The sequence below is a fragment of the Protomyctophum bolini genome (genome assembly GCF_963924005.1).
Source record: "Protomyctophum bolini genome assembly, chromosome: 12".
Classification (NCBI taxonomy): domain Eukaryota; kingdom Metazoa; phylum Chordata; class Actinopteri; order Myctophiformes; family Myctophidae; genus Protomyctophum; species Protomyctophum bolini.
The window spans coordinates 42535352-42562104 of NC_137873.1; the positions used below are offsets into that span (position 1 = coordinate 42535352).

Here is a 26753-nt window from a genome sequence, read left to right on the forward strand (position 1 = left end):
ACGGCTCAACAGCCAATTCATCACATTTCTAATGATTCTCCCGAGGTTGCGTATTATGTGTATGCCTTCATTGTATTGAATGCAGTTGCACACAGGCTGATAAGAAATACAAAAAAAGTGAGTCATCTACCGGTAATTTGAATCCTACCACATTATCTTTCTTATTCACCAACCTGAGTCATCTGCAGTACACTGTATACAGCACACGTATGACACAGTGAATTCGTGGAAAATTAATAAACATTTAAAGTATCCCAGATCAAAGTCTTTATTGGAATGCGTACTCTTACTCACTACTTCATCTTCCAGGGTAAGTCTTAAATAACGTTGACATTTTTTTTGTTTTGTTTTTTTTACACATCATTATCACAGACATAAAGTGCTAATCCAATCACTGCACGAGTACAGCACATAGCCTTGAGAGGGTACGCCACGCAACACGAGGGGGGAACTCAGGAAAGGCTTGATTTATTATCTATGCTATAGGTGTCACCACGCACTGAATACAGCAGATCCACAGGCTGACAAGCTAGTGGATCACTGATTACAGCCGATCCACAGGCTGACAAGCTAGAGGATCACTGAATACAGCCGATCCACAGGCTGACAAGCTAGTGGATCACTGAATACAGCAGATCCACAGGCTGACAAGCTAGTGGATCACTGCATACAGCAGATCAGACAGGCTGACAAGCTAGTGGATCACTGCATACAGCCGATCCACAGGCTGACAAGCTAGTGGATCACTGAATACAGCAGATCCACAGGCTGACAAGCTAGTGGATCACTGAATACAGCCGATCCACAGGCTGACAAGCGTGTGGATCACTGAATACAGCTGATCCACAGGCTGACAAGCTAGTGGATCACTGAATACAGCAGATCCACAGGCTGACAAGCTAGTGGATCACTGAATACAGCAGATCCACAGGCTCAGAAGCTAGTGGATCACTGAATACAGCAGATCCACAGGCTGACAAGCTAGTGGATCACTGAATACAGCTGATCCACAGGCTGACAAGATAGTGGATCACTGAATACAGCCGATCCACAGGCTGACAAGCGTGTGGATGTGGGCTGTGGTCGGCGCACGGCACCCGCGCACACAGGACGTATGAATCAGGCCTATATACAGTAAACGTCACGTACAAAGCCAGGTGTTGACGGACAAACGGTTGATAATTAAAACATCGATTCACATACAGTACCACACTCGTTCACGCAGTGACATCATCACCATCACCATCATCATGCACAGAGAACACTTCAGCTCCGGGCGGCCACGGTCTGCGGTTGCTGCTGGTCGGAAGTCTGCAGCTGTTTGCCCAGATATTCCCTGTTGGAGGAAATGATCAAAATTGATGAGGACGGAAAACGGGTGTGGTTCATTTTTTACACCTTCTGACATTCCATTACGACACAAAATGGCCGAAACATTTAACAACGGCACGGGCCGGTTTGTGTGCCAAATGGGCATGCTGATTTTACCTCTCATATATGCTCTCCATTCGTTACGTCTCTGTACATTTTGGCAAACGCCAATAGTGTTATTACTGTTACTGTTACAGGGTGTTAGATCGATGTGATAGGCCATCGACTAGTCATATAACTGGATGTATCATTGAACTTGACATTGAACCTGTGAATGGTTACAACAGATGGTGAGAGACATGATTACTGAACCGTTATTACAGACCGGTAATACAGCCAGGAGGGGCTTAATGAATAAATGGAATCATTGTATAATATTTCTATTGCTAAGAAACATTTTCAGATTTTTCATCATAACCCCGTTGCCTATACAAGAGATGAATAATAACTACGGTACTCACAGGCACAAGATAACAAAAGGCCCAGAAGGTTTTACTATATTTATCTTTTCTTTGTAAACTCAAATAGCCCAATAATCCCCAATGTGAAACACGGCTGTGTTATCTGTATACTTCCATTTGTGGTTGCTGCTAAGTTCTAACTGCAATGTGATGTCTGGTTATATCATTTTAACTCAACATAATGTATTATGTACATTGTAACCACAATCTTAACTTAAATTTCTGAACGGGAACTCATTTTGGTGTCCGTATCATGTTATGCTTTAGCTATTGAAAAATAGCAGACCTACAAGCTCATAGCGCGCCACCGAGTGGCGCGCTATGAGCTTGTAGGTCTGCTATTTTTTGAAAAATCGAAGAACGACTGACATTTTTAGAATCTGATCTCAGGTCAGAATGGGTTAAATCAGACCAGTGTGTGTCCAGTGGAAACCTCGTATGAATCTGATCTCAGGTCAGAATGGGTTAATCAGACCAGTGTGTAGTCCAGTGGAAACCTCGTATGAATCTGATCTCAGGTCAGAATGGGTTAATGATACCTTCCTTTAACCAGTTACACCATATATATATATATCTGTTGCCTGGGGTCCCCCAGGGTCTATAATCAGCACCCTCCTACTTTCCCTCTATAGTACACCATATCTGTCTCAGTGGGGGGGTGGGGGTGGGGTTAGAAACAATATCTAAAAATGTAAATGCTTCTGGATATATTGAAGTGTTTGAAATGGCTAATCCTTAGCCAGTCTCCGGCTAATAGCCTCTATATATACACGTGCACAGGCAGGAAACGAAAAACTGCAGCTGACAAGATGAGGTCGTCTAATTGGAGGCACGGCCAGGGAAAATGCAATTTTTCTAAGCGACACATTCAGTTCCGTTTCACAACAAGCCCGCCCGCCCGCCCGCACGGAAACACACAACAAGGCCATTGAAACGCCTCTAATTGTCGCTCCGTCTGCGTGAGGACATTTCAACGCCGAGTACACAGTCAGTCACAACAAAGCACACACTTTGCAGAATATGAACCCGGAATATGTTGACATATTATTTGACATGTCACATATTATGCCAATTACGAAAATTGCTCAACATATGCAATTTAGCATCCGGCAGTTTCTATACATGCTGGCGACCCATACTCAACATTTCTAACTATAAAACCTTGGTGTACTCAACATGTCCGGCTTCACAATGGGGATCTATGGCAGGGGGTCTCAACCCGTGGGTCGTGACCCCTCGGGGGGGGGGTCCCCCAATTTTTGATTTCATTTTTATTTTTTGCAACTGAATGGCTGGAAAATGTAAATGAAGAGTTTACATATAGTACACATAGTACATGCATACACCTTCCCTAATGATTACATCTGGTTTCAGTATTTATTTATGGTGTATTGTCTCTATTATTAAGGTTATTGTAGGGGGCGGGGGTCCCGAGAGACGTTGCCCAATGCATTTTCGGGGGTCCCCACCGGCCCAAAGCGTTGAGAACCCCTGATCTATGTATGGGGCTGACTGACTATTAAGACAATAAGTGTGCTCACAAAAGCTTCAAGCTTCAAAGAAAAGCAGGTGGTTAAAAAAGTAAATCAGATCCAGATGACACACGGGGGCCAATTTACGGGGGCAAGGACAGGTTGTGGGAACGTGTGGAGCGCCGTCTGTGGTTGTCATGACAGCAGGAGCCTGAAACTGGGAGGAAAGCGGAGATGTTTTTCTCTCTCCCTCGCAAACACAGACACGGTAACTCAAGGTGAACACGTTCATGTTCAACGCCTCACACGTTGGAGAGGAGATGTGTTGCATGTGCCGCTGAGAAGGCCATTAATGGTGCTCACTAAAGGCAGTGGTGGAAAAAGTGCACATTTATTTTTTTACTTAAGTAAAAGTATCAATACTGCAATGGGAAAATACTCAACTAAAAGTCCGGAATTAAAAATTTACTTAAAAGTATAAAAGTATTGGTAATTGGTAGACATTTATGCAGAATGTCCCATTCCACAAGTTTCCAGAAGCTAAATGAGATTCGTATAGGGCTGAAGTGGTTAATGGTTAATGTACGTTTTGTAATAATAATTAATAGTAAAATAATAGTATTGGGAATTAGAAAGTAAATTAAAGTAAATTACAAATATACTCAAGTAGAAATTCCTCAAAAAGCACTTAAGTAAATGTACTTAGTTACCTTCCACCAGTGTCACTAGGCCTGCTGAGCAGAATCCGACAGTTAAGAGTTGGAGCGGCAATCTTGATTACACTTAATATCTAAATGAGCGTTTAGTATTCAGAAAGGCGTCTGAGGCGCGCAGAAGGCAGCTTCATCTGAACAATAATCATTCTGGACGTACGGAGACACGTTGGATAACGACTCTTCTGAGGTGACATAAACCCGACTGAGCCGTCGCGCTGAGAGAAAATCAATGGGAGTGGAGTGAGTTCTCTCTAAGCATTCTCTTGTCAGTCTAGGACAGGTTGTAGGGAAGGCCATGTTTGTGGGAAATGTTTGTGTGCGCACGATTTTTGAGCAGTGGCTTTGCTCAAAATAATATGCTCACGTAACAGCATGCCGTATTGCCTTGGGAGTGACAATATTGCTTTTCTTTCATTATTTTCCCTTTTTTTCCCCCCTCCAATCCACTTGGGACATTTCATTCCATGAAATGTTAAACGTTTTTTAATCCGCCGACAAATATCAGAACTACAGCAGAAACCGATTTGAATACACAAGAATAACATTGGCAAACTTTGATACAATTTCTTACAATTAATTAGTAATTAACTTTTAAAAGCAATTTATTGCAACCTGTCATCCCAATTTTGTGTATGCTATTTATTCCATTTAGGCCTGACGTTCGCTCTGAAAGAATATATATTCAAAGATTTGTGCCGCATTTTTAGGATTTTTAAAATCCTACAAGCTCATAGCGTGCCACACTGATGATCATGTTTAAGGGTGGAAAAAAATTACGGCACTCCATCTTTAAAGCCAAGTAGTTATGGCTCCAGGTGCCACATTTTGAATGTAGTAATAGAAAATAGAATCAATTCTTGTGGAGGAAAAAATCGAGATTCACGTTTGAGCAAGAATCGTGCAGCACTTTCAATTTCAACAATCTTCAAGAATAGTGAATAAAAGCTGATCTAGGCTGTGAGCTTGTATAGATTTAAGTGGTTAAAATAGCAAGATTTGCCTTGTGCACAGAATCACCATGCAGGTCGTGCAATAGATTCCTTTCACAGCAGCAAATTAAAATGCTAAACCAACTAAAATCATTGGAAAGTCTCGTCATCCGCTCCGAATACGACCCTTATGCCATTAGGAAGGATCTGTGTGTCAAAATGGAAATCAAAACGGCTTGAAGCTATTGTTTGTTCCAGCCTCCATCAATCTGCTGAAACCAGGGACAAAACGTTAGCGGCACTTAGCAGCAGTTTCTTTTTGTGGCTTTCACCTTTATTTTATATATATATATATATATATATATATATATATATATATATATATATAGACCGTCGGGATCGGGAGTCGAACCCGCGGCACACTGCCAGACTGGATTGACCTGCCAAGGTGCCTGGACCGCTGAGCCACGGCCCAGGCCTTAGCAGCAGTTTTGCACTTAAAAGGAACTACAACATGCATTTTAAACTGTTTTTAATATTTAATCATATTGTTTATGTCCCGCAAACATATTTCTAATGGTTTGAGCCTAAATCACCTCTTAATATAACCAGTCCATGTCATTTCTGTCTGGCTTTATAAGCACACACCCTCACCTAAAGGAAAGGAAAGGTACCATGTTTACCCTGCAGGGTAACTGGACTAAGCTCAAGAACTTGTTTACAGCCAGGCCCTGCTCATAGAACATTTCATGGTAGAGGTTCAATGCCTTGTCCATAAAGGGCACTTCAGCGGTGGTAATTTTAACGTGCCGGTCCGGGGATACGAACTAGTGACCTTCTGGTATCAAGACCGCTCCGCAAACCGTTTGGCCACCGCTGCCTCTATCCCATTAGTTGTTTTTTTTTACCTAAATGTAACAAAAAAGAATCCCCAGGAGCCCTCGTTAGGGCCTCAAATCCAGTACCGCGCGGTCCAATTTCCTCCAAGGGCCCCTGAGGGCCCCTGAGGGCCACGGCCCCTGAGGGCCAAGGGCCACGGCCCCACTGGCCCAATGGCTACTTTAGCCCTGGTACATTTGCATATATACTGTATATTTACGGTCTTTGTAAATGTCACGAATAAATAAATTGACCAAACGTAATAATTTCCCCCACACTTTGGTGTACAGGTCGTCCGAGCATTGCAATCACTTACAATGCAATGCTCGTCGAAACACAAACAAAGCGTCCACACACACACACAGCGGCTCAGGAAGCCGCGCGCACTGCCTAGAGATAGTGGCAGGAGAACAAACACATTGTTCTCTGCTGTTAAATCATCTGTGTGTGTCTGTTTCTAGGAGATGCGGGAGGAGGGATGGAGTAGAGCCTGAGACCACATGTAATACTGTACACAGGTGGGTCGGGGAAACTGAAGAGGACTGTGTGAATGAGTCGGCCTGGCCTTGAGAGAACATGCCATGAGCACTAATGCCACGCTGCGCAGAAAGAAAAGCAGAGGATTCGTGTTCGTAACTTCAATGAATTCTGGTTTCTATTCTACTAATAACGGGCCCTTTGGCTATCAGTGTGTGCTCTTTTGTCTTTTTAGATGTTTCTGCCGTGAGCTGGCACCACTACAAAGACTGCTGTGCGTTTAGCATCCTCCTGCACAGTGTGGAACTTCAATGAACCCACTGCCGGCATACAAGACCCCAGATTGTACAGATGCCTTTTTTTTAAAGAAAATCAGTATTTGACACACTTTGAGGATGAAATGTTTCAAAAATAGCAGATGTGTAGAGAGAGAGAGAGAGAGAGAGAGAGAGAACGAACCAAACACGAATCCTTGTTGAAAAAGAAAAAAAAAATGATCACGGCCACAATAATAACAAAATAATTTTGCTTGAATACAGTGACCCAATGTGTTAATCCATCATTGTGTTCAGGTCTGATATATGGCAGTGGAGATCTGTCTGCTGCTTTAATGTGCCATTAGGATTGATTTTAAAATGATTTTACTTGTCTATAAAGCTCTCAATGGTCTCACACCTTCCTACCTACATGACTGCCTGCCTAAATATGTCCCAAACCGCCCCCTAAGGTCTTCCACTGCTGGCCTGCTCGCTTTGCCTAAAAACATGGGGAAGCAGCTTTTTGCTTCTACGGGCCGTCGGCATGGAACAAACTCCCACTGTACCTTCGACAGGCAGCCTCTGTAGACATTTTTAAAGCTCAGCTCAAGACCCACTTCTACAACATTGCTTTTAATTGATCTTTTATTTTTTATTTTTGTTATTCATGTCCTCACTGTATTGCATTACTGCTTGTTCTTAATGTTGTTGCCTTGCTTTTCTTTTATTCTCCGGCTTTTATCTGGCTTTTAGTCCTGTCTCTATGTGTGTAACCGTGTGTCTCTCTGCTTTTAGTCCTGTCTCTATGTGTGTAACCGTGTGTCTCTCTGCTTTTAGTCCTGTCTCTATGTGTGTAACCGTGTGTCTCTCTGCTTTTAGTCCTGTCTCCATGTGTGTAACCGTGTGTCTCTCTGCTTTTAGTCCTGTCTCTATGTGTGTAACCGTGTGTCTCTCTGCTTTTAGTCCTGTCTCCATGTGTGTAACCGTGTGTCTCTCTGCTTTTAGTCCTGTCTCCATGTGTGTAACCGTGTGTCTCTCTGCTTTTAGTCCTGTCTCCATGTGTGTACCGTGTGTCTCTCTGCTTTTAGTCCTGTCTCTATGTGTGTAACCGTGTGTCTCTCTGCTTTTAGTCCTGTCTCCATGTGTGTAACCGTGTGTCTCTCTGCTTTTAGTCCTGTCTCTATGTGTGTAACCGTGTGTCTCTCTGCTTTTAGTCCTGTCTCTATGTGTGTAACCGTGTGTCTCTCTGCTTTTAGTCCTGTCTCCATGTGTGTACCGTGTGTCTCTCTGCTTTTAGTCCTGTCTCTGTGTGTGTAACCGTGTGTCTCTCTGCTTTTAGTCCTGTCTCCATGTGTGTACCGTGTGTCTCTCTGCTTTTAGTCCTGTCTCTATGTGTACCGTGTGTCTCTCTGCTTTTAGTCCTGTCTCCATGTGTCCCTCTGCAAAGGGCTGGCCTTAATGCTGAGCAAATTCCTCCACATTGCAATATTCTTCTTCGGAATGCAGTGAATTCACCAATACAGAGCATTTAACCAATTTTAGAATTCGGCCCCATGTTACAACTAATTGGATCTGATCAGAAACACAGCGGAATAATTAGACCCTCATATTTCAGCACTGCCATCCAAGGGTGTTCTGGTTATTTTAACAGGGTTGTGAAGAAGGCATTTTCATTATTCCAAATATCCCAGCATTGCATTACCGTATATATATATATATTTAGTTGCAATAATTATGGCAGCTAAAAAACAACCGCTGGTCACAGGTTATCTGGACATTCTGCACGCCATGCCTCCTTCCTAACAGTGGTTCTCAGAGGGGGGTCGACGTCAGGCCCAAATGGGTGAATAAGGATGGATCAGAGCACGTACCAGTTGTGGACCATGAGCTTCTGCACCGCCAGCAGGGCGTTGTAGCGCACCAGCTGGTCCTCGTGGTGCATGTGGTTCATCACCAGCTGCTTTCCTCCCAGCTGCTCAATCACTCTGGAAAACACAGGGGAAAATACCAGTCAATGCAGTTTATCACAGGGGCCAGGAAAACACCAGTCAATGTAGTTTATCACAGGGGAAAATACCAGTCAATGCAGTTTATCACAGGGGAAAACACCAGTCAATGCAGTTTATCACAGGGGAAAATACCAGTCAATGCAGTTTATCACAGGGGAAAACACCAGTCAATGCAGTTTATCACAGGGGAAAATACCAGTCAATGCAGTTTATCACAGGGGAAAATACCAGTCAATGCAGTTTATCACAGGGGCCAGGAGGAAAACACCAGTCAATGCAGTTTATCACAGGGGCCAGGAGGAAAACACCAGTCAAAGCAGTTTATCACAGGGGCCAGGAAAATACCAGTCAATGCAGTTTATAACAGGGGCCAGGAGGAAAACACCAGTCAATGCAGTTTATCACAGGGGCCAGGAGGAAAATACCAGTCAATGCAGTTTATCATCGGTACACACAGGGGGAAAAAATGAATCGCGAATACAAGCGGCCGAAATGAGTGATTGTGTGTGCTTGGGGTAAAGCACAGAATCATTCCAGGGGTGCAACGTTGGATGCATTCGCTGTGATCACAACCACTGAAACGCTCCCGCGAGGTTGACATTTTATTTTATTGAGCTGGTAAAAACATGGATGTTCTATTATGATCACCTCAATCTGAGCACCACATGGATGTTCTGTGTGATCGCCTCATTTTTGTTATTGAAAAAAGAAAAAGAAAAAAGAAAAACGTTTTCCAATCTCATTATGTGCTTGCAGAACAGCAAAGTGCCACGACTGGACTGCCATAAAATGACATATCTTTTGTGAATATTGTATTGATACAGTTATGTGTGTGTGACTGTGTGTGTGTGTGTGTGCGGTGGATCAACAGCTATGTTGTAATCAGTGAAATGACTGAAATCAGGGTACTGGGGGCCACGACTATGGATTACATTCTTAGCGATTATTCTATTGATTGCCGTGGCCGTTCCCATTCGTCATATAATGAAGGAAAGAACAGCTATTAAATCAAGTGTCTTGACAAACTGTTGCACCCCTAATTGGTACATTACGGCAGGACCACATGAGGCAAATTGCTCCTAATTGGTGGTCTGTCAAAACAGAGACAAGGAGTGCCGTGCTCTGAAACCATCAATTGTGACTGATGGGTGCCGCGGGAATGGTTGTTGTGAAGGGAAAAACCATGATTACTCCTTCACTCAGACTGGAACAGTGGGCATGTTGAAGAATTAACCCATTCTGGACGGGAAACCCCTTTTGGTGTTTTAACTAAGCACTATGTTATGCTTTAGCTGTTGAAAAATAGCAGATCTACAAGCTCATAGAGCTTGTAGGTCTGCTATTTTTGAAAAATCGTGAAAACGTGGCCCAAATGTTTGAATATATTACGAACGTTTTTAACTCAAATCTTTGCTTCTGAGGGGTTCCTGAAACAACATATTTTCAGATGGGGGTCGACGGCCAATTACATATATATTTTTTGGGAGTCATTGACATGAAATTGTTTGAGAGAACGACACATAGGGGTTTTCAGAAAACTGTCATGATCTAGAAGACATTTGTAGAATCTGATCTCAGGTCAAAATGGTTTAACCCATTCTGACCGGGAACCCATTTTCGTGTTAGCATCATGTTATGCTTTAGCTATTGAAAAATAGCAGATCTACAAGCTCATAGCGCGCCACCGAGTGGCGCGCTACGAGCTTGTAGGTCTGCTATTTTTTGAAAAATCGAAGAACGACTGACATTTTTTAGAATCTGATCTCAGGTCAGAATGGGTTGATCAGACCAGTGTGTGTGTCCAGTGGAAACCTCGTATGAATCTGATCTCAGGTCAGAATGGGTTAAGAGAGGGTGGAGGGTGGAGCAGATGGACGTCTCCATGACACGGGTACAAGCAAGACTAGGAGAACTAAAAAAAGAGTCGTAAGACAACAGATTCCAGGCTTGGGGACGTCATCCTCCAACAAACATAAAGCGCTTTCATCTCCCTGCAGGGGCTGGTGAAAGACAGGGCGCCTCAGTCAGGTTCTGGTGTGAAAGACAGGGCGCCTCAGTCAGGTTCTGGTGTTGTTCTAAGTCAGGTTCTGGTGTTGTTCTAAGTCAGGTTCTGGTGTTGTTCTAAGTCAGGTTCTGGTGTTGTTCTAAGTCAGGTTCTGGTGTTGTTCTAAGTCAGGTTCTGGTGTTGTTCTAAGTCAGGTTCTGGTGTTGTTCTAAGTCAGGTTCTGGTGTTGCTACTGTAGCCGTCACATCGTGCTCAACAATAGGCTTGAGTTGATGTCTGACTGCATGACTAAAACTGTGACAAAACATGTTTGTCGACTACCTTTCTTCACGGAGGAAAACTAAATAAGAACTAAGCTATATGACTAAAGCTATTAATATGTTGACAGTTTTATCAACAAATAAAAACTAGATACAAATGTTAAGGAGGGACTAGTGGAGACTAGGGTTGCTGTGAGCTTGTAGATGGGCTATTTTCAGCATGCAACAACAAAGGCATTACGACGCCATCAAGGCACGCCAAAATACATTTATTTTAGTCAACTAAATAAACTGTACGGTTAGTCGACTAAAACTAGACTAACACTACAACATTACAGATGATGAAAATTACTGAATTACATTTTATTCAAAAGACTGATTAAAATTAAACTGAAATAAAAATGTTCTCTTGTATGGAGCCGGACTGTGTGTGTGGCAGACATAATGCTGCGTTCACACACGGGCAGATGCAAAGATACAAAGATTAATTTGTATGCTTTTTGTATCTGAAGTTCATCATATTTGTAGCTTTGCATCTTTTGCAGCAGCTACAAACTCGGATGCATCTTTGCCTCTCTTCATGTCGCTGGCTTACATTGAAAATAAATGGTAGACCGCATCTTCGCATCTGCCCGTGTGAACCATATATGCCCACTAGGTTACTGTGTCGGCCAGTGTTACAGATTCAAGTCATTCCAACATGAGTGACTGAAATAGCCGCACTTCTCATATGGAGTTTTTTGGTTCGTTTTTTTTTTCCAGATAACTTCCAAGTGGAAATGTTCCTCATTTTGCTATAGCAGAATGAGGAACATATAAGTTAAAATGCAATCTATTTATTATTAGTTTAGAGTAGTAAAAGGACACAGATTCTTTGAGTGCTTCCCCAGCCAAAAAAACAAACATCTTCAAGTCATTCCAACATGGGTAACGGAAACAGCCACACATATGTACGTTTTTTGGTTAGTTTTTTTTTTTCAGATAACTTCCAAGTGGAAATGTTCCTCATTTTGCTATAGCAGAATGAGGAACATAAAAGTAAAAATGCAATCCATTTATTATTATTAGTCGTAGTAGAAGGAGTAGTAGAAGGACACAGATTCTTTGAGCGCTTCCCCCGGCCAAAAAACAAACATCTTTTGGTGTTATAGCATCATGTTATGCTTTAGCTATTGAAAAATAGCAGATCTACAAGCTCATAGCGCGCCACTCGGTGGCGCGCTACGAGCTTGTAGATCTGCTATTTTTGAAAAATCGAAGAGCGACTGACATAGAAGACATGTTTAGAATCTGATCTCAGGTCAGAATGGGTTAATAAATGGAATAAATAAAGAGACATTTTACCGTTTCCCACGTGGATAGTGTCGCACGTACTCCCCTACGTCGTGTGCTGCCACAGCGATGACCTGGGGGTCATCTGACACCTCCAACAGCCTGGTTAAGATCCTATAGGTGGAGGAGACAACAGCCTGGTTAAGATCCTATAGGTGGAGGAGACAACAGCCTGGTTAAGATCCTATAGGTGGAGGAGACAACAGCCTGGTCAAGATCCTATAGGTGGAGGAGACAACAGCCTGGTTAACATCCTATAGGTGGAGGAGACAACAGCCTGGTTAAGATCCTATAGGTGGAGGAGACAACAGCCTGGTTAACATCCTATAGGTGGAGGAGACAACAGTCTGGTTAAGATCCTATAGGTGGAGGAGACAACAGCCTGGTTAAGATCCTATAGGTGGAGGAGACAACAGCCTGGTTAAGATCCTATAGGTGGAGGAGACAACAGCCTGGTTAAGATCCTATAGGTGGAGGAGACAACAGCCTGGTTAAGATCCTATAGGTGGAGGAGACAACAGCCTGGTTAAGATCCTATAGGTGGAGGAGACAACAGCCTGGTTAACATCCTATAGGTGGAGGAGACAACAGTCTGGTTAAGATCCTATAGGTGGAGGAGACAACAGCCTGGTCAAGATCCTATAGGTGGAGGAGACAACAGCCTGGTTAAGATCCTATAGGTGGAGGAGACAACAGCCTGGTTAAGATCCTATAGGTGGAGGAGACAACAGCCTGGTTAAGATCCTATAGGTGGAGGAGACAACAGCCTGGTTAAGATCCTATAGGTGGAGGAGACAACAGTCTGGTTAAGATCCTATAGGTGGAGGAGACAACAGTCTGGTTAAGATCCTATAGGTGGAAGAGACAACAGCCTGGTTAAGATCCTAGGAGTGGAGGAGGGAGGGGGACCACATATCACAACAGCCTGGTTAAGATCCTAGGAGTGGAGGAGGGAGGGGGACCACATATCACAACAGCCTGGTTAAGATCCTAGGAGGGGAGGAGGGAGGGGGACCACATATCACAACAGCCTGGTTAAGATCCTAGGAGTGGAGGAGGGAGGGGGACCACATATCACAACAGCCTGCAGGTTAAGATCCTAGGAGTGGAGGAGGGAGGGGGACCACATATCACAACAGCCTGCAGGTTAAGATCCTAGGAGTGGAGGAGGGAGGGGGACCACATATCACAACAGCCTGCAGGTTAAGATCCTAGGAGTGGAGGAGGGAGGAGGACCACATATCACAACAGCCTGGTTAAGATCCTAGGAGTGGAGGAGGGAGGAGGACCACATATCACAACAGCCTGCAGGTTAAGATCCTAGGAGTGGAGGAGGGAGGGGGACCACATATCACAACAGCCTGGTTAAGATCCTAGGAGTGGAGGAGGGAGGGGGACCATTATCACAACAGCCTGCAGGTTAAGATCCTAGGAGTGGAGGAGGGAGGAGGACCATTATCACAACAGCCTGCAGGTTAAGATCCTAGGAGTGGAGGAGGGAGGGGGACCATTATCACAACAGCCTGCAGGTTAAGATCCTAGGAGTGGAGGAGGGAGGGGGACCACATATCACAACAGCCTGCAGGTTAAGATCCTAGGAGTGGAGGAGGGAGGAGGACCACATATCACAACAGCCTGCAGGTTAAGATCCTAGGAGTGGAGGAGGGAGGGGGGCCACATATCACAACAGCCTGCAGGTTAAGATCCTAGGAGTGGAGGAGGGAGGGGGACCACATATCACAACAGCCTGCAGGTTAAGATCCTAGGCGTGGAGGAGGGAGGGGGACCACATATCACAACAGCCTGCAGGTTAAGATCCTAGGAGTGGAGGAGGGAGGGGGACCACATATCACAACAGCCTGCAGGTTAAGATCCTAGGAGTGGAGGAGGGAGGGGGACCACATATCACAACAGCCTGCAGGTTAAGATCCTAGGAGTGGAGGAGGGAGGGGGACCACATATCACAACAGCCTGGTTAAGATCCTAGGAGTGGAGGAGGGAGGGGGACCACATATCACAACAGCCTGGTTAAGATCCTAGGAGTGGAGGAGGGAGGGGGACCACATATCACAACAGCCTGGTTAAGATCCTAGGAGTGGAGGAGGGAGGGGGACCACATATCACAACAGCCTGCAGGTTAAGATCCTAGGAGTGGAGGAGGGAGGGGGACCACATATCACAACAGCCTGGTTAAGATCCTAGGAGTGGAGGAGGGAGGGGGACCACATATCACAACAGCCTGCAGGTTAAGATCCTAGGAGTGGAGGAGGGAGGGGACTTTAAGCAACGACGGCTACGGCAGTCTGCTACGGCAAGCGGAAATGGATCAGTGCTCGATACATGAACCTGCTCTAAATGGATCAGTGCTCGATACATGAACCTGCTCTAAATGGATCAGTGCTCGATACATAAACCTGCTCTCCGTCGCAGCCCTTTCTACTACGGGAGAACCTACACTTACACGTAGTGTCTACACAACGCCATGATGTCATAACCATGTTTAGGCCGATGCACACCTCAGAAGGCTAGTGACAGGTGCGTAGGGCAACAAAGCATACTTAAAAAGGTTATCTTTGTAAAACAAAGAAGGGTCCCGCACACTGTCAGAAACTTGCCAAAAATGTTTATTCAACGTTTCATCAGGACAGACAAGAGCAACATTTTCGGCAAGTTTCTGACAGTGTGCGGGACCCTTCTTTGTTTTTCAAAGATAACCTTTATGACCAAGTTTATTGAAATTATAAGCGGTCATACATTTACACCGATTGCTCCATCACCTCTCTTATGCTGTGTAATGTGTTTGTGTGCTCTGAATGGCATATTAACTTATTTCATTCATTTATTAAAACGGTTTTTAGAATAACACAGATTGCTCCAGCGCCTTCCTCTGCATGCTGATCGTGTCCAGTCAGTGCATAAGAATTAAGCATTATCGGCAAGTTAGCTGACGCACGACGGGGTGTTAAAAAAGAAAAGAAAAAAAGTGTTTATGTTTGACACACGCTGCATAGACGTGTCACCAATGTCGCCGTCGCCAACGGCTGTTTGCTTAACCCATTCTGAACGGGAACCCCTTTTGGTGTTAGCATCATGTCATGCTTTAGCTATTGAAAAATAGCAGATCTACAAGCTCATAGCGCGCCACCGAGTGGCGCGCTACGAGCTTGTAGGTCTGCTATTTTTGAAAAATCGAAGAACGACTGACATTTTTAGAATCTGATCTCAGGTCAGAATGGGTTCATCAGACCAGTGTGTGTCCAGTGGAAACCTCGTATGAATCTGATCTCAGGTCAGAATGGGTTAACGATTTTCACAGACCGAGAGAGAGAGAGATAGATAGAGAGAGAGAGAGAGAGACAGACAGACAGACAGACGGACAGAGAGAAAAACCCAGAAAGAGCAGTATGAAAGTTACACTGATTATGTTGAGAGGCCAATGAGACCAAGATGAAGAAGCCATTAGGGTTTTAAGCGGGATGTCAACGAGGCCAGCAGAGAGCGTGACTGAAATACGCGAGAACAATGAGTAGGAGCAGGGCTCTGATTGGACAGACAGAACAATGAGTAGGAGCAGGGCTCTGATTGGACAGACAGAACAATGAGTAGGAGCAGGGCTCTGATTGGACAGAACAATGAGTAGGAGCATGCTCCTGCATGGACAGACACGCACAGCAAAAGGAAAACATTTCCATCTCTGATACCCCAATTTATATAAAAAAAATCAATGTTAATTTAACTCTGAGAGTTACAGTCCCATATAAGGGTCCATTTGGTTCCAAACTATCATTTAGCTGGGGACCCCCTTCTCCATGGGTGCAGTGCTTAGTTTAGACAGTTTGGTTAGACCAGTCATTAGTGCTACCACTACAACCTATCTCAAACCCTCACCCTAAACCTAAAATAACCTCCCACGGGGCAGCACACCTAAACCTAACCGTAACCCATGTCTAACCAATGACTAGTGTCACTAGTCTAAACTAAGTATGCACCCCAACCTTAACCCATGTCTAACCAATGACTAGTCTAAACTAAGTATGCACCCCAACCTTAACCCATGTCTAACCAATGACTAGTCTAAACTAAGTATGCACCCCAACCTTAACTCATGTCTAACCAATGACTAGTCTAAACTAAGTATGCACCCCAACATTAACTCATGTCTAACCAATGATTAGTCTAAACTAAGTATGCACCCCAACCTTAACTCATGTCTAACCAATGATTAGTCTCTAAACTAAGTATGCACCCCAACCTTAACTCATGTCTAACCAATGATTAGTCTCTAAACTAAGTATGCACCCCAACCTTAACTCATGTCTAACCAATGACTAGTCTAAACTAAGTATGCACCCCAACCTTAACTCATGTCTAACCAATGATTAGTCTCTAAACTAAGTATGCACCCCAACCTTAACTCATGTCTAACCAATGATTAGTCTCTAAACTAAGTATGCACCCCAACCTTAACTCATGTCCAACCAATGATTAGTCTAAACTAAGTATGCACCCCAACCTTAACCCATGTCTAACCAATGACTAGTCTAAACTAAGTATGCACCCCAACCTTAACTCATGTCTAACCAATGATTAGTCTAAACTAAGTATGCGCCACATTCTCCCATTATGTTTCTTACTTGAGGAGCTCATAGTTCTTCTCGTTCAGACGGACGGCGTTCTCCCGCCAGAACTTCTCAGACTTGTGCACGGGGCTCCATTCCAGACGGCCAGACTTGAGCTCGGAGCTGTACTCATCGAAGGAGCTGAGAGAATGAGAGAAGGGGGGGGGTGTTATAACAATCCACAGCACTCAGCACTGCCAGTCTTTTGATAAAAGGTGTATTGATTTCAGTGGTTACAGCTTTGGGTCTCCTGTGGCTGCAGAAAAAGGGGCATGCAGAGTAGACAACAATGCCCAGTTCAATTGGGGGATGTAATCAGAGCAGCATTCAGAGATCAGGCTGCAGGCACCAGAGAGACAGAGATCACAGACAGACACAGTCTCTAGTTCCTCTCACCTGCAGTAATGGTCGTACCAAGAGAGTCACTGCTGTAGCAACAACACAGTACTATTTCATTCATTGTTATTGTATCTCTTTCCCTTTCTATCTCTCTCCTATTCCCCCTCTCTCTCCCCCGACACGGTCGAGGCAGATGGCCGCCCACCCTAAAGACGGGTTCTGCCTGACGTTTCTTCATAAAATGGGAGTTTTTCCGTTACCATTGTCGCAATATTGCTTCATGCTCTGGGTGGATCTTTGTTGGTTTGTAAAGTGTCTTGAGGCAGCTTGTCGTGATTTGACACTTTAATAAAAAGTTTGAACTGAATTGAACTGAATTGAATAGTCGTGCTACTAGTGGCCGTTATAATAATCGCTATTCTAGCAATTACTTTTTGCGTTTAGATGCCCCTCAGACGCACATATACATCTGGGGGACATCTAAATTACATATTAGTTGCAGCAGTGGAGAGTACAAGAGTGTCTGGACCCCAGGAAGAGTAGTCTTCACTGTAGCGAGGCACCGAGGACTAATAAACTACAGAGAAATATCTGCACTCTCTCGTGAGTAGTTTCTCATGAGTTTGTTTATCAGCAGCAAACACACGGTAAAACTAGTTTCTCCTCTTGGTAGACCGTAGACTGGGTGTTTGCTGATAATAAACAACTTCATAAGAAACTCACCGTAGACTGGGTGTTTGCTGACAATAAACAACTTCATAAGAAACTCCTCCAGAGTACGGATATCTCCGATAATCTTGTCTGAGCTCCCACCCCTCCCCACACTGTACATGTTTTCTCCCTTTGTTACTTTCTTTATGATGATGATTTCTTGTTTAGTTTTTTTGTATCATTTGTTTATATAGAAGTGTATATTTGTACGTCTCTAAATGTTCCTATGAATTGAAAATGGTGTAAATAAGTGTAATGCTTCATTATGCTTCTTTGTGGATTGTCCACAAAGAAACAGTGTTTGTATTGACCTGTGCTTTCGTTTGAAATGTACCCATGAGAAAAAAAACTTCAATCAGTCAATCAATCAATCAATCTGTACTGTGTTATAGTAAGAGACAACTCTTTAAGACTCCCCCCTTAGTAGAGCTCGTCTTCTCCTCAGGGTTTTTGATTGGGTGGGAGGAGAGCTGTCCTGACTAACAAACACAACGTGTGAGCCATTTCTGTCCAAGTGGCCTGTGGAGTACCTGAGCTCTCTCTCTCTCTCTCTCTCTCTCTCTCTCACACACACACAGACCCGAGGTCTCTCTCCCAGACGTACGTACCTGAGCTCTCTCTCTCTCAGACCTACCAAGTGGCCTGTGGAGTACCTGAGCTCTCTCTCTCTCCCTCTCTCTCTCTCTCTCTCTCTCTCTCTCTCACACACACACAGACCCGAGGTCTCTCTCCCAGACGTACGTACCTGAGGTCCTGCACGCTCTCCCCCAGGCGGTCCAGGAGGAACTTGATGTCCTCGGTGATGTCCTCGTCGTCGTACTTCTGCTGGCTGAGGTTCTCCAGCTGCTTCAGCACTTTGCACTGGATCATGGCCAGGGCGTACTCCTGGCACGTCTCCTTGTCCGCGGACTTCTCCAAGACGTTCTGGAAGGAAAGGGATCAGAGCAATGGATCAAAACACTGGATCATGGCCAGGGCGTACTCCTGGCACGTCTCCTTGTCCGCGGACTTCTCCAAGACGTTCTGGAAGGAAAGGAAGCCAAACAATGGATCAAAACACTGGATCATGGCCAGGGCGTACTCCTGGCACGTCTCCTTGTCCGCCGACTTCTCCAAGACGTTCTGGAAGGAAAGGAAGCGAAACAATGGATCAAAACCCTGGATCACATGGCCAGGGCTCCTCTCAGAGGACTTCTCCAAGACGTTCTGGAAGGAAAGGAAGCGAAACAATGGATCAAAACACTGGATCATGGCCAGGGCTCCTCTCAGAGGACTACTCCAAGACGTTCTGGAAGGAGAGGAAGCAGAACAATGGATCAAAACACTGGATCATGGCCAGGGCTCCTCTCAGAGGACTTCTCCAAGACGTTCTGGAAGGAAAGGAAGCCAAACAATGGATCAAAACCCTGGATCATGGCCAGGGCGTACTCCTGGCACGTCTCCTTGTCCGCCGACTTCTCCAAGACGTTCTGGAAGGAAAGGAAGCAGAACAATGGATCAAAACACTGGATCATGGCCAGGGCGTACTCCTGGCACGTCTCCTTGTCCGCCGACTTCTCCAAGACGTTCTGGAAGGAAAGGAAGCCAAACAATGGATCAAAACCCTGGATCATGGCCAGGGCGTACTCCTGGCACGTCTCCTTGTCCGCCGACTTCTCCAAGACGTTCTGGAAGGAAAGGAAGCCAAACGATGGATCAAAACCCTGGATCATGGCCAGGGCGTACTCCTGGCACGTCTCCTTGTCCGCCGACTTCTCCAAGACGTTCTGGAAGGAAAGGAAGCAGAACAATGGATCAAAACCCTGGATCACACTGGATCCCTCTGAGGACTTCTCCAAGACGTTCTGGAAGGAAAGGACGCAAAACAATGGATCAAAACCCTGGATCATGGCCAGGGCTCCTCTCAGAGGACTTCTCCAAGACGTTCTGGAAGGAAAGGAAGCCAAACAATGGATCAAAACACTGGATCATGGCCAGGGCTCCTCTCAGAGGACTTCTCCAAGACGTTCTGGAAGGAAAGGAAGCCAAACAATGGATCAAAACACTGGATCATGGCCAGGGCGTACTCCTGGCACTACTCCCCTCTCAGAGGACTTCTCCAAGACGTTCTGGAAGGAAGCAAAACTTCAGACAGGGCATTAGTCCGACATTCAATCGGATGTCGGACTAGCGTCTGCTCCCGTGCTTGCGGTTATGGTTAGGTTTAGGAGATGAGGTGGGTTGTCATTTGTCGGACCAATGACTTGTCTGAACTACGTACTGCACCCGGCAAAACAACACACAATATGCTGACCCATTTAGACCTGAGGACGATTCTACAAATGTCTTCTAAATCCTGACAGTTTTCAGAAAAAAACCCATGTTTTTATGTCAGTGGTGCTCAACCTTTTTCATGTCAAGGACCTCCAGAATTATCTGCATTTGGCTGCGGACCCCCCCCCCCCCCCCATCTGAAAACATGTTGTTCCAGGAACCCCCCAGAAGCAAAGATCTGAGTAAAAAACGTTCACTCTGAAAGAATATATATTCAAAGATTTGTGGCACATTTTTACGATTTTTCAAAAAATAGCAGGCCTACAAGCTAATAGCGCGGCACTCTGTGAGCTTGTAGATCTGCTATTTTTCAATAGCTAAAGCATAACAATCCTTAAAACACCAAAAGGGGGTTCCCGCCCAGAAAGGGTTAATGTCAGTTCACACTGAAATGTATCTTGCGACCCAGCAGCCATGTACGCAGAACACATTATGCACACATTCAGCACAAACAACAAAAACAAGATTACATACATTAAATGGTAAATGGTGCATTTCTATAGCGCTTCAATCTTAGAGCAATGTCCGCCTCCTGATTAAGCCTCAAAGTCGACCGGTGGACAAAAGGACCGCTTTAGTCTGACCTTATCTTATCGTATATACTGGAACACCGAATCTCCTTCCTGAAGGTCGCAACCTATATTCTCCATACAACACATAGGGCTAGTGTTTGAGGTAACATTCTTTGCCAACCTTAGAATGCTATAGCGCCCCTCCTATATACTGGTTTAATGTATGTTTTTAGTTCAATGTGTGTTTTTAAAACGCCATCGTTTGTTTTGTCCCTAACAAACATTAAATCCCATTAAACTATAAAGATAATGTAATGTTTGATTTGACAGAGTTTGTTTTACATCATCATTACATCACCGAATGATAAGAGTGCCCCTAACACTTCACACGGGTGTGATTTTTTAAATTTTATTTAACCTTTACTTATCCAGTAAAAAACACATCGAGACTAAAGTCTCTTTTAGTGTGAACTGGCCAAGAGAAGAGGCAGCTCAACAACAGGACAGACATGATGCAACGTTCATAAACAACAGTACCCACTAACGAAGGAGCTCAGGGGAGGAACAGGAACGTCTAAATAATGCAACAAATGTAAAAAACTAAGCAACGATAGCATCTGAAGAGGTCGCCCAACAACCTTTGCACAAATGTTCAGTTGTTGCAGCAGTTAGTTGTGACTTTAGGGGCTGCAGACAAACATCCACACCAGCCATGTGCAGTACTGAATGATAAGTGGAAAACCAAAAGAAGAATCCGTCTACTAGCGCCTGAAGGATCTTAGATTTGCAAAAAGGAAGAAGATTCTGTGCTTTGTTTTCTTACACGCTGATTCAATCTGATTTTTCCATGACAAAAATATGGTCCATTACTCTCAGAGCTGCTTCACCGCACCGCCGTGCACGAGATTAGCGACTTAACCCATTCTGACCTGAGATCAGATTCATACGAGGTTTCCACTGGACTACACACTGGTCTGATTGACCCATTCTGACTTGAGATCAGATTCTAAAAATGTCAGTCGTTCTTCGATTTTTCAAAAATAGCAGACCTACAAGCTCGTTGCGCGCCACTCGGTGGCGCGCTATGAGCTTGTAGATCTGCTATTTTTCAATGGCTAAAGCATAACATGATGCTAACACCATAATGGGTTCCCGTTCAGAATGGGTTAATGAGCTATTGATTTGAGTGGTGAAGCCACTCCGAGGATTCTGAAGAAGGATAGATAGACGGCACGCCTAAGTGTAGATTAATATATCTACTACAGAATGTCATCATGGCTTAACCCATTCTGAACGGGAACCCGTTTTTGGCGTTAGCATCATGTTATGCTTTAGCTATTGAAAAATAGCAGATCTACAAGCTCATAGCGCGCCACCGAGTGGCGCGCTACGAGCTTGTAGGTCTGCTATTTTTGAAAAATCGAAGAACGACTGACATTTTTTTAAATCTGATCTCAGGTCAGAATGGGTTAATCAGACCAGTGTGTGTCCAGTGGAAACCTCGTATGAATCTGATCTCAGGTCAGAATGGGTTAAAGCTATGGAAGTAATTATAGTAGATAAAGGACCGCTCGCTGCATGGAATTCACTGGATTGATTAACGCTGGTCGTGCACGCACAATGGCTAGAACTGTGCTACTAAAAATTACAGCTCCACAAGTATGGACCACAATTAATCGGTCATCATTTCGTAAAATAACAGTTTAAACGCGTTGCAGACGAAGGAGAAGACGTCGGGGCGGCAGTCTTTGTACTAGCGCCTATAGATAAAAGGCTTGAATCATCCATGCAGCACCAATGCTAACGCACACTGTGGTCTACCTTAACATGGCTTTGTCCCAACCTGACCCTTTGGTGTGGTTTGGGCTTTGTCCCAACCTGACCCTTTGGTGTGGTTTGGGCTTTGTCCCAACCTGACCCTTTGGTGTGGTTTGGGCTTTGTCCCAACCTGACCCTTTGGTGTGGTTTGGGCTTTGTCCCAACCTGACCCTTTGGTGTGGTTTGGGCTTTGTCCCAACCTGACCCTTTGGTGTGGTTTGGGCTTTGTCCCAACCTGACCCTTTGGTGTGGTTTGGGCTTTGTCCCAACATGACCCTTTGGTGTGGTTTGGGCTTTGTCCCAACATGACCCTTTGGTGTGGTTTGGGCTTTACGCCGCCCCCTGGGTATACAGCATAATAAATATGTTTATTGACGATCGAGTCAACCGTCTGTCCGCAGTTTTCATAGCAGTGTGTCCACATTGCAGTACAAGACTTCTCCCCAGCAACCCAATTTAAAAGGGAATGTATTAATGTTATGGGTCTGGGGGTTGGGGGGGGTGGACCAGCCGTGCTATACAGCGTGAAGGCTATAATGAATTGGCTTTGGAGGAGGTTCAAAGCAAGGACTCACTCCTCCTTCAGCTCAGGCACCATCAGAGTCCAACCGTATCCATCAAATGATGTCCCCAATTAAATGCCGAAGTGGCTGGGAATTGAGACAGTCAGGATGTGCACCTGTGGGCTGGTAAATAAAAAGGTCACCCACCCAAAGAAACGTCTCTGCTTTTGCATGTGACGTGACAGACAAGACAAGAAGTGCACTTTTCATTTCATTTTATTCCTCATTACAAAGATGCCATTGCCATGGCCCTGTATCGCAAATGGTCAAATAAATATTTGATTTACGGAATATAATTCCAAAGTGTAGATTTTTATGTTAAGACATTGAGGGAAATTAAGATTCTCAGATTAAAAAAAATAATTAAAACAGCGCTTATCAACGGATTAATTGATCGATAAGGTTATCTTAATTTATCATAATTTCTAAATGCCACTGTTACTCTCTTCTAGGCATAAATCTGTTCCTGGCCCGGGTTAGGGTTTCAACAGTCTTGTTGTTTGAAGGCAATGATGTCTGCTGATAGCAGAAAACAGCATATATCATAACACTGAGCAACACATAATCACAATATGTGGAATGACAGTGGGCTCTACATAACATAAAGTGAGCTGCAAATCAGCCAATTCATTTCCCCGCCATCTACGCAGGCTGTAAAAGCATGCATGGGCACCTCCTCCAATTAGATAACACTTTGGCAGCGAGAGCAGTACGGCGGCCATGGGCCTATAATTCCATCCTGTCCGCGAGACAACATGGAACAGGGATTTCATTACCTGGCATTAACCCATTCTGACAGGGAACCCATCTTGGTGATAGCATCATGTTATGCTTTAGCTATTGAAAAATAGCAGACCTACAAGCTCATAGCGCGCCACCGAGTGGCGCGCTACGAGCTTGTAGGTCTGCTATTTTTTGAAAAATCGAAGAACGACTGACATTTTTAGAATCTGATCTCAGGTCAGAATGGGTTAATCAGACCAGTGTGTGTCCAGTGGAAACCTCATATGAATCTGATCTCAGGTCAGAATGGGTTAATGGCAGACCACAGAGGACCAGGCCATGGCTTTTAGGGCCAAATTAAATATTCAATAGACGCCACGAGAAGTGACCGTACCGTACAGGAGATCTGAAAGGGTGGCAGAACCATAAATTGCATTACGGGTCTCATGTGGCCTGGGCTATTTTATGTGCTTGTTTCATCTCTTGTTTGGTTGCTGCGTTTTTCCTCTCTCGTTATGGTAAATGACAAGAGTCTAGACTAGAAAAACACGAAACATAAAAACAAGTCCACTGTGATTACTGGAGGCAGGGGACGTCTGAACGCCTCGTTATCTGCAATCTGTCCCAAACACGACTGGCTGTATATGATTTACAAAACAGTTGAATCGAACGGTTTCGGACGCGGGGTGGCTCACCGGAACCGGGCCGGCACCCTGGGCGCAACACCCCGGGGACCCCTCCGCACGAAGTTGCACCACTTACTGTACTTCACACTGGTGTGATTTTTAAGATCACGTTATTTTATGAGTGTACTCTTTTTCAGAAGTCCTATAGGATCAACTCACAAGTTGCGGAATAGCTCTAATACCTCTATGGTAAACGCTTAAAACACCACATGACGTACACGTCAATGGCGTCACACACACACACACACACACACACACACACACACACACACACACACACACACACACACACACACACACACACACACACACACACACACACACACACACACACACACACACACACACACACACACACACACACACACACACACACACACACACACACACACACACACACACACACACACACACACACACACACACACACACACACACACACACACACCCCTACGTACTCGGAAGGCGGCCAGGATGATGCGAGTGACCTTCTCCTTGACGGACTCCTGGAGGATGTCGGACAGGGCCGGCACAACGTTGTAGCGTCGGAGCTGTTCACAGAGCTGAGGGCTGAAGGCCAGGAGCCAGATGCAGAAGATCATCTGGTACTGAAGCTGGAAGCCACACTTGTTGCTCAGGACAGCCGTGATGCTGAAAGACAGAAATAGAAGCAGAACATACATTATATACTGTATGACGCAGGCTCTATTGTTTTGCCGCACAACATGGCGCATGGTCTTAAGCATTATGTTATACTTTCGCTATTGAAAAATAGCAGATCTATACAAGCTCATAGCACGGCACCGAGTGCCACGCTACGAGCTTGTAGGTCTGCTAGTTTTTGAAAAATCGTGAAAATGTAGTGCAAATCTTTGAATATATATATATTCTTTCAGAGCGAACGTTTTTAACTCAAATCTTTGCTTCTGATGTGTCCCTGGAACAACATATTTTCAGATGGGGGGGGCAATTACATATATTTTTGGGGGTCCTTGACATGAAATATTGAGCACCACTGATATAGAAACATGTCATGATTTAGAATAATGTTATTTTTTTTAATTTTCAACGTCAGGTCAAAATGCGTTAAATAGTTCCTTACACCATCATCACCAGTGGCCTTGTGGTTAAGAGTGTCCGCCCTGAGACTGGGAGGTCGGGGTTCGATCCCCGGCCGGGTCATACCAAAGACTGTAAAAATGGGACCCAGTAGTGCCTCCCTGCTTGACACTCAGCATCAAGGGTTGGATTGGGTGGGTAAGTCACTGCGACATACTATAGCGTCATGTCCAGGGGGTGTACTTGTACATCAAGCTGCCTCACGGCTACAGAAACAGGAGATGGGCTCCTGCCCTGTGGGCCTCATGGCTCGACAAGGCTACTTACTGTACTTACACCATCATGGACTTGACGTTTGGATCCTCACGGCTCTACATCTGCCATCTGGAGCTCACCTCAGTGTGCGGATCTTCTTCTTCCGATATTATCCCATTCTGACCTGAGATCAGATTCTTACGAGGTTTCCACTGGACACACACTGGTCTGATCAACCCATTCTGACCCGAGATCAGATTCTAAAAAATGTCAGTCGTTCTTCGATTTTTCAAAAATAGCAGACCTACAAGCTCGTAGCGCGCCACTTGGTGGCGCGCTATGAGCTTGTAGATCTGCTATTTTTCAATAGCTAAAGCATAACATGATGCTGAACACCAAAACGGGTTCCCGGTCAGAATGGGTTAAATAAAGTATCACCCTTTCACAGCCATGTGCCCCTCTAGTGCCGGAAGTGCATCAACACTTGCATCAACACTTATAGGCAAAGCATTCTCTGGGTCACACCGTCTGATAATGGGTACACTTTCATCATCCGATAATGGCTTGAAAAAGCACAGGGATCGCTATAGAAAGATACGTGTTGTGTAGAGACGAGGGGGGGAAATAACGAGGGGGCATTATTACAACGGTGTTAGGATGGATGCCCAAGTTCGCCATCTATGGTTTGTGTTACCACGGATATGGGAAGATTAGATTGGATGTCTTTATTATCCACATGGGAAAATTGTTTTGCTCAGGTCAATGCATCAATGCAGGATAGAGAACAAAAACGAAACCTAAGGTTTTTTGACCCCCAGGGGTTAACTGGGGACAGGGAGGAACTCCTTATATGGTCAGCACACTCTATAGTAGAGAGGATTATCACAACAAAACAAAAAAATAAGTGATATTTGAATTAAGTGAAATCACTGACTCTACCTTTAAAGCTATTTAAAAGAAAGCAAAGTCTCTCTCCACACCATGAAA

General features: G+C 44.7%; 1 protein-coding gene across 1 annotated transcript in view; it reads right to left on the reverse strand.

Annotated features, from left to right (window-relative positions):
• Positions 1-232: 232 nt before the first annotated feature.
• The window catches only part of atp6v1h (ATPase H+ transporting V1 subunit H), a 44462-nt gene continuing 17941 nt past the window's right edge, over positions 233-26753 (reverse strand). The window contains exons 9-14 of the mRNA XM_080778088.1: positions 24911-25103; positions 18583-18761; positions 16803-16928; positions 12181-12282; positions 8434-8547; positions 233-1336 (exon numbers count right to left, since the gene is read on the reverse strand). Coding sequence (XP_080634214.1) covers positions 1267-1336; positions 8434-8547; positions 12181-12282; positions 16803-16928; positions 18583-18761; positions 24911-25103 — 784 coding nt within the window. The 3' untranslated portion in view covers positions 233-1266. The remainder of the gene's footprint in view (positions 1337-8433; positions 8548-12180; positions 12283-16802; positions 16929-18582; positions 18762-24910; positions 25104-26753) is intronic.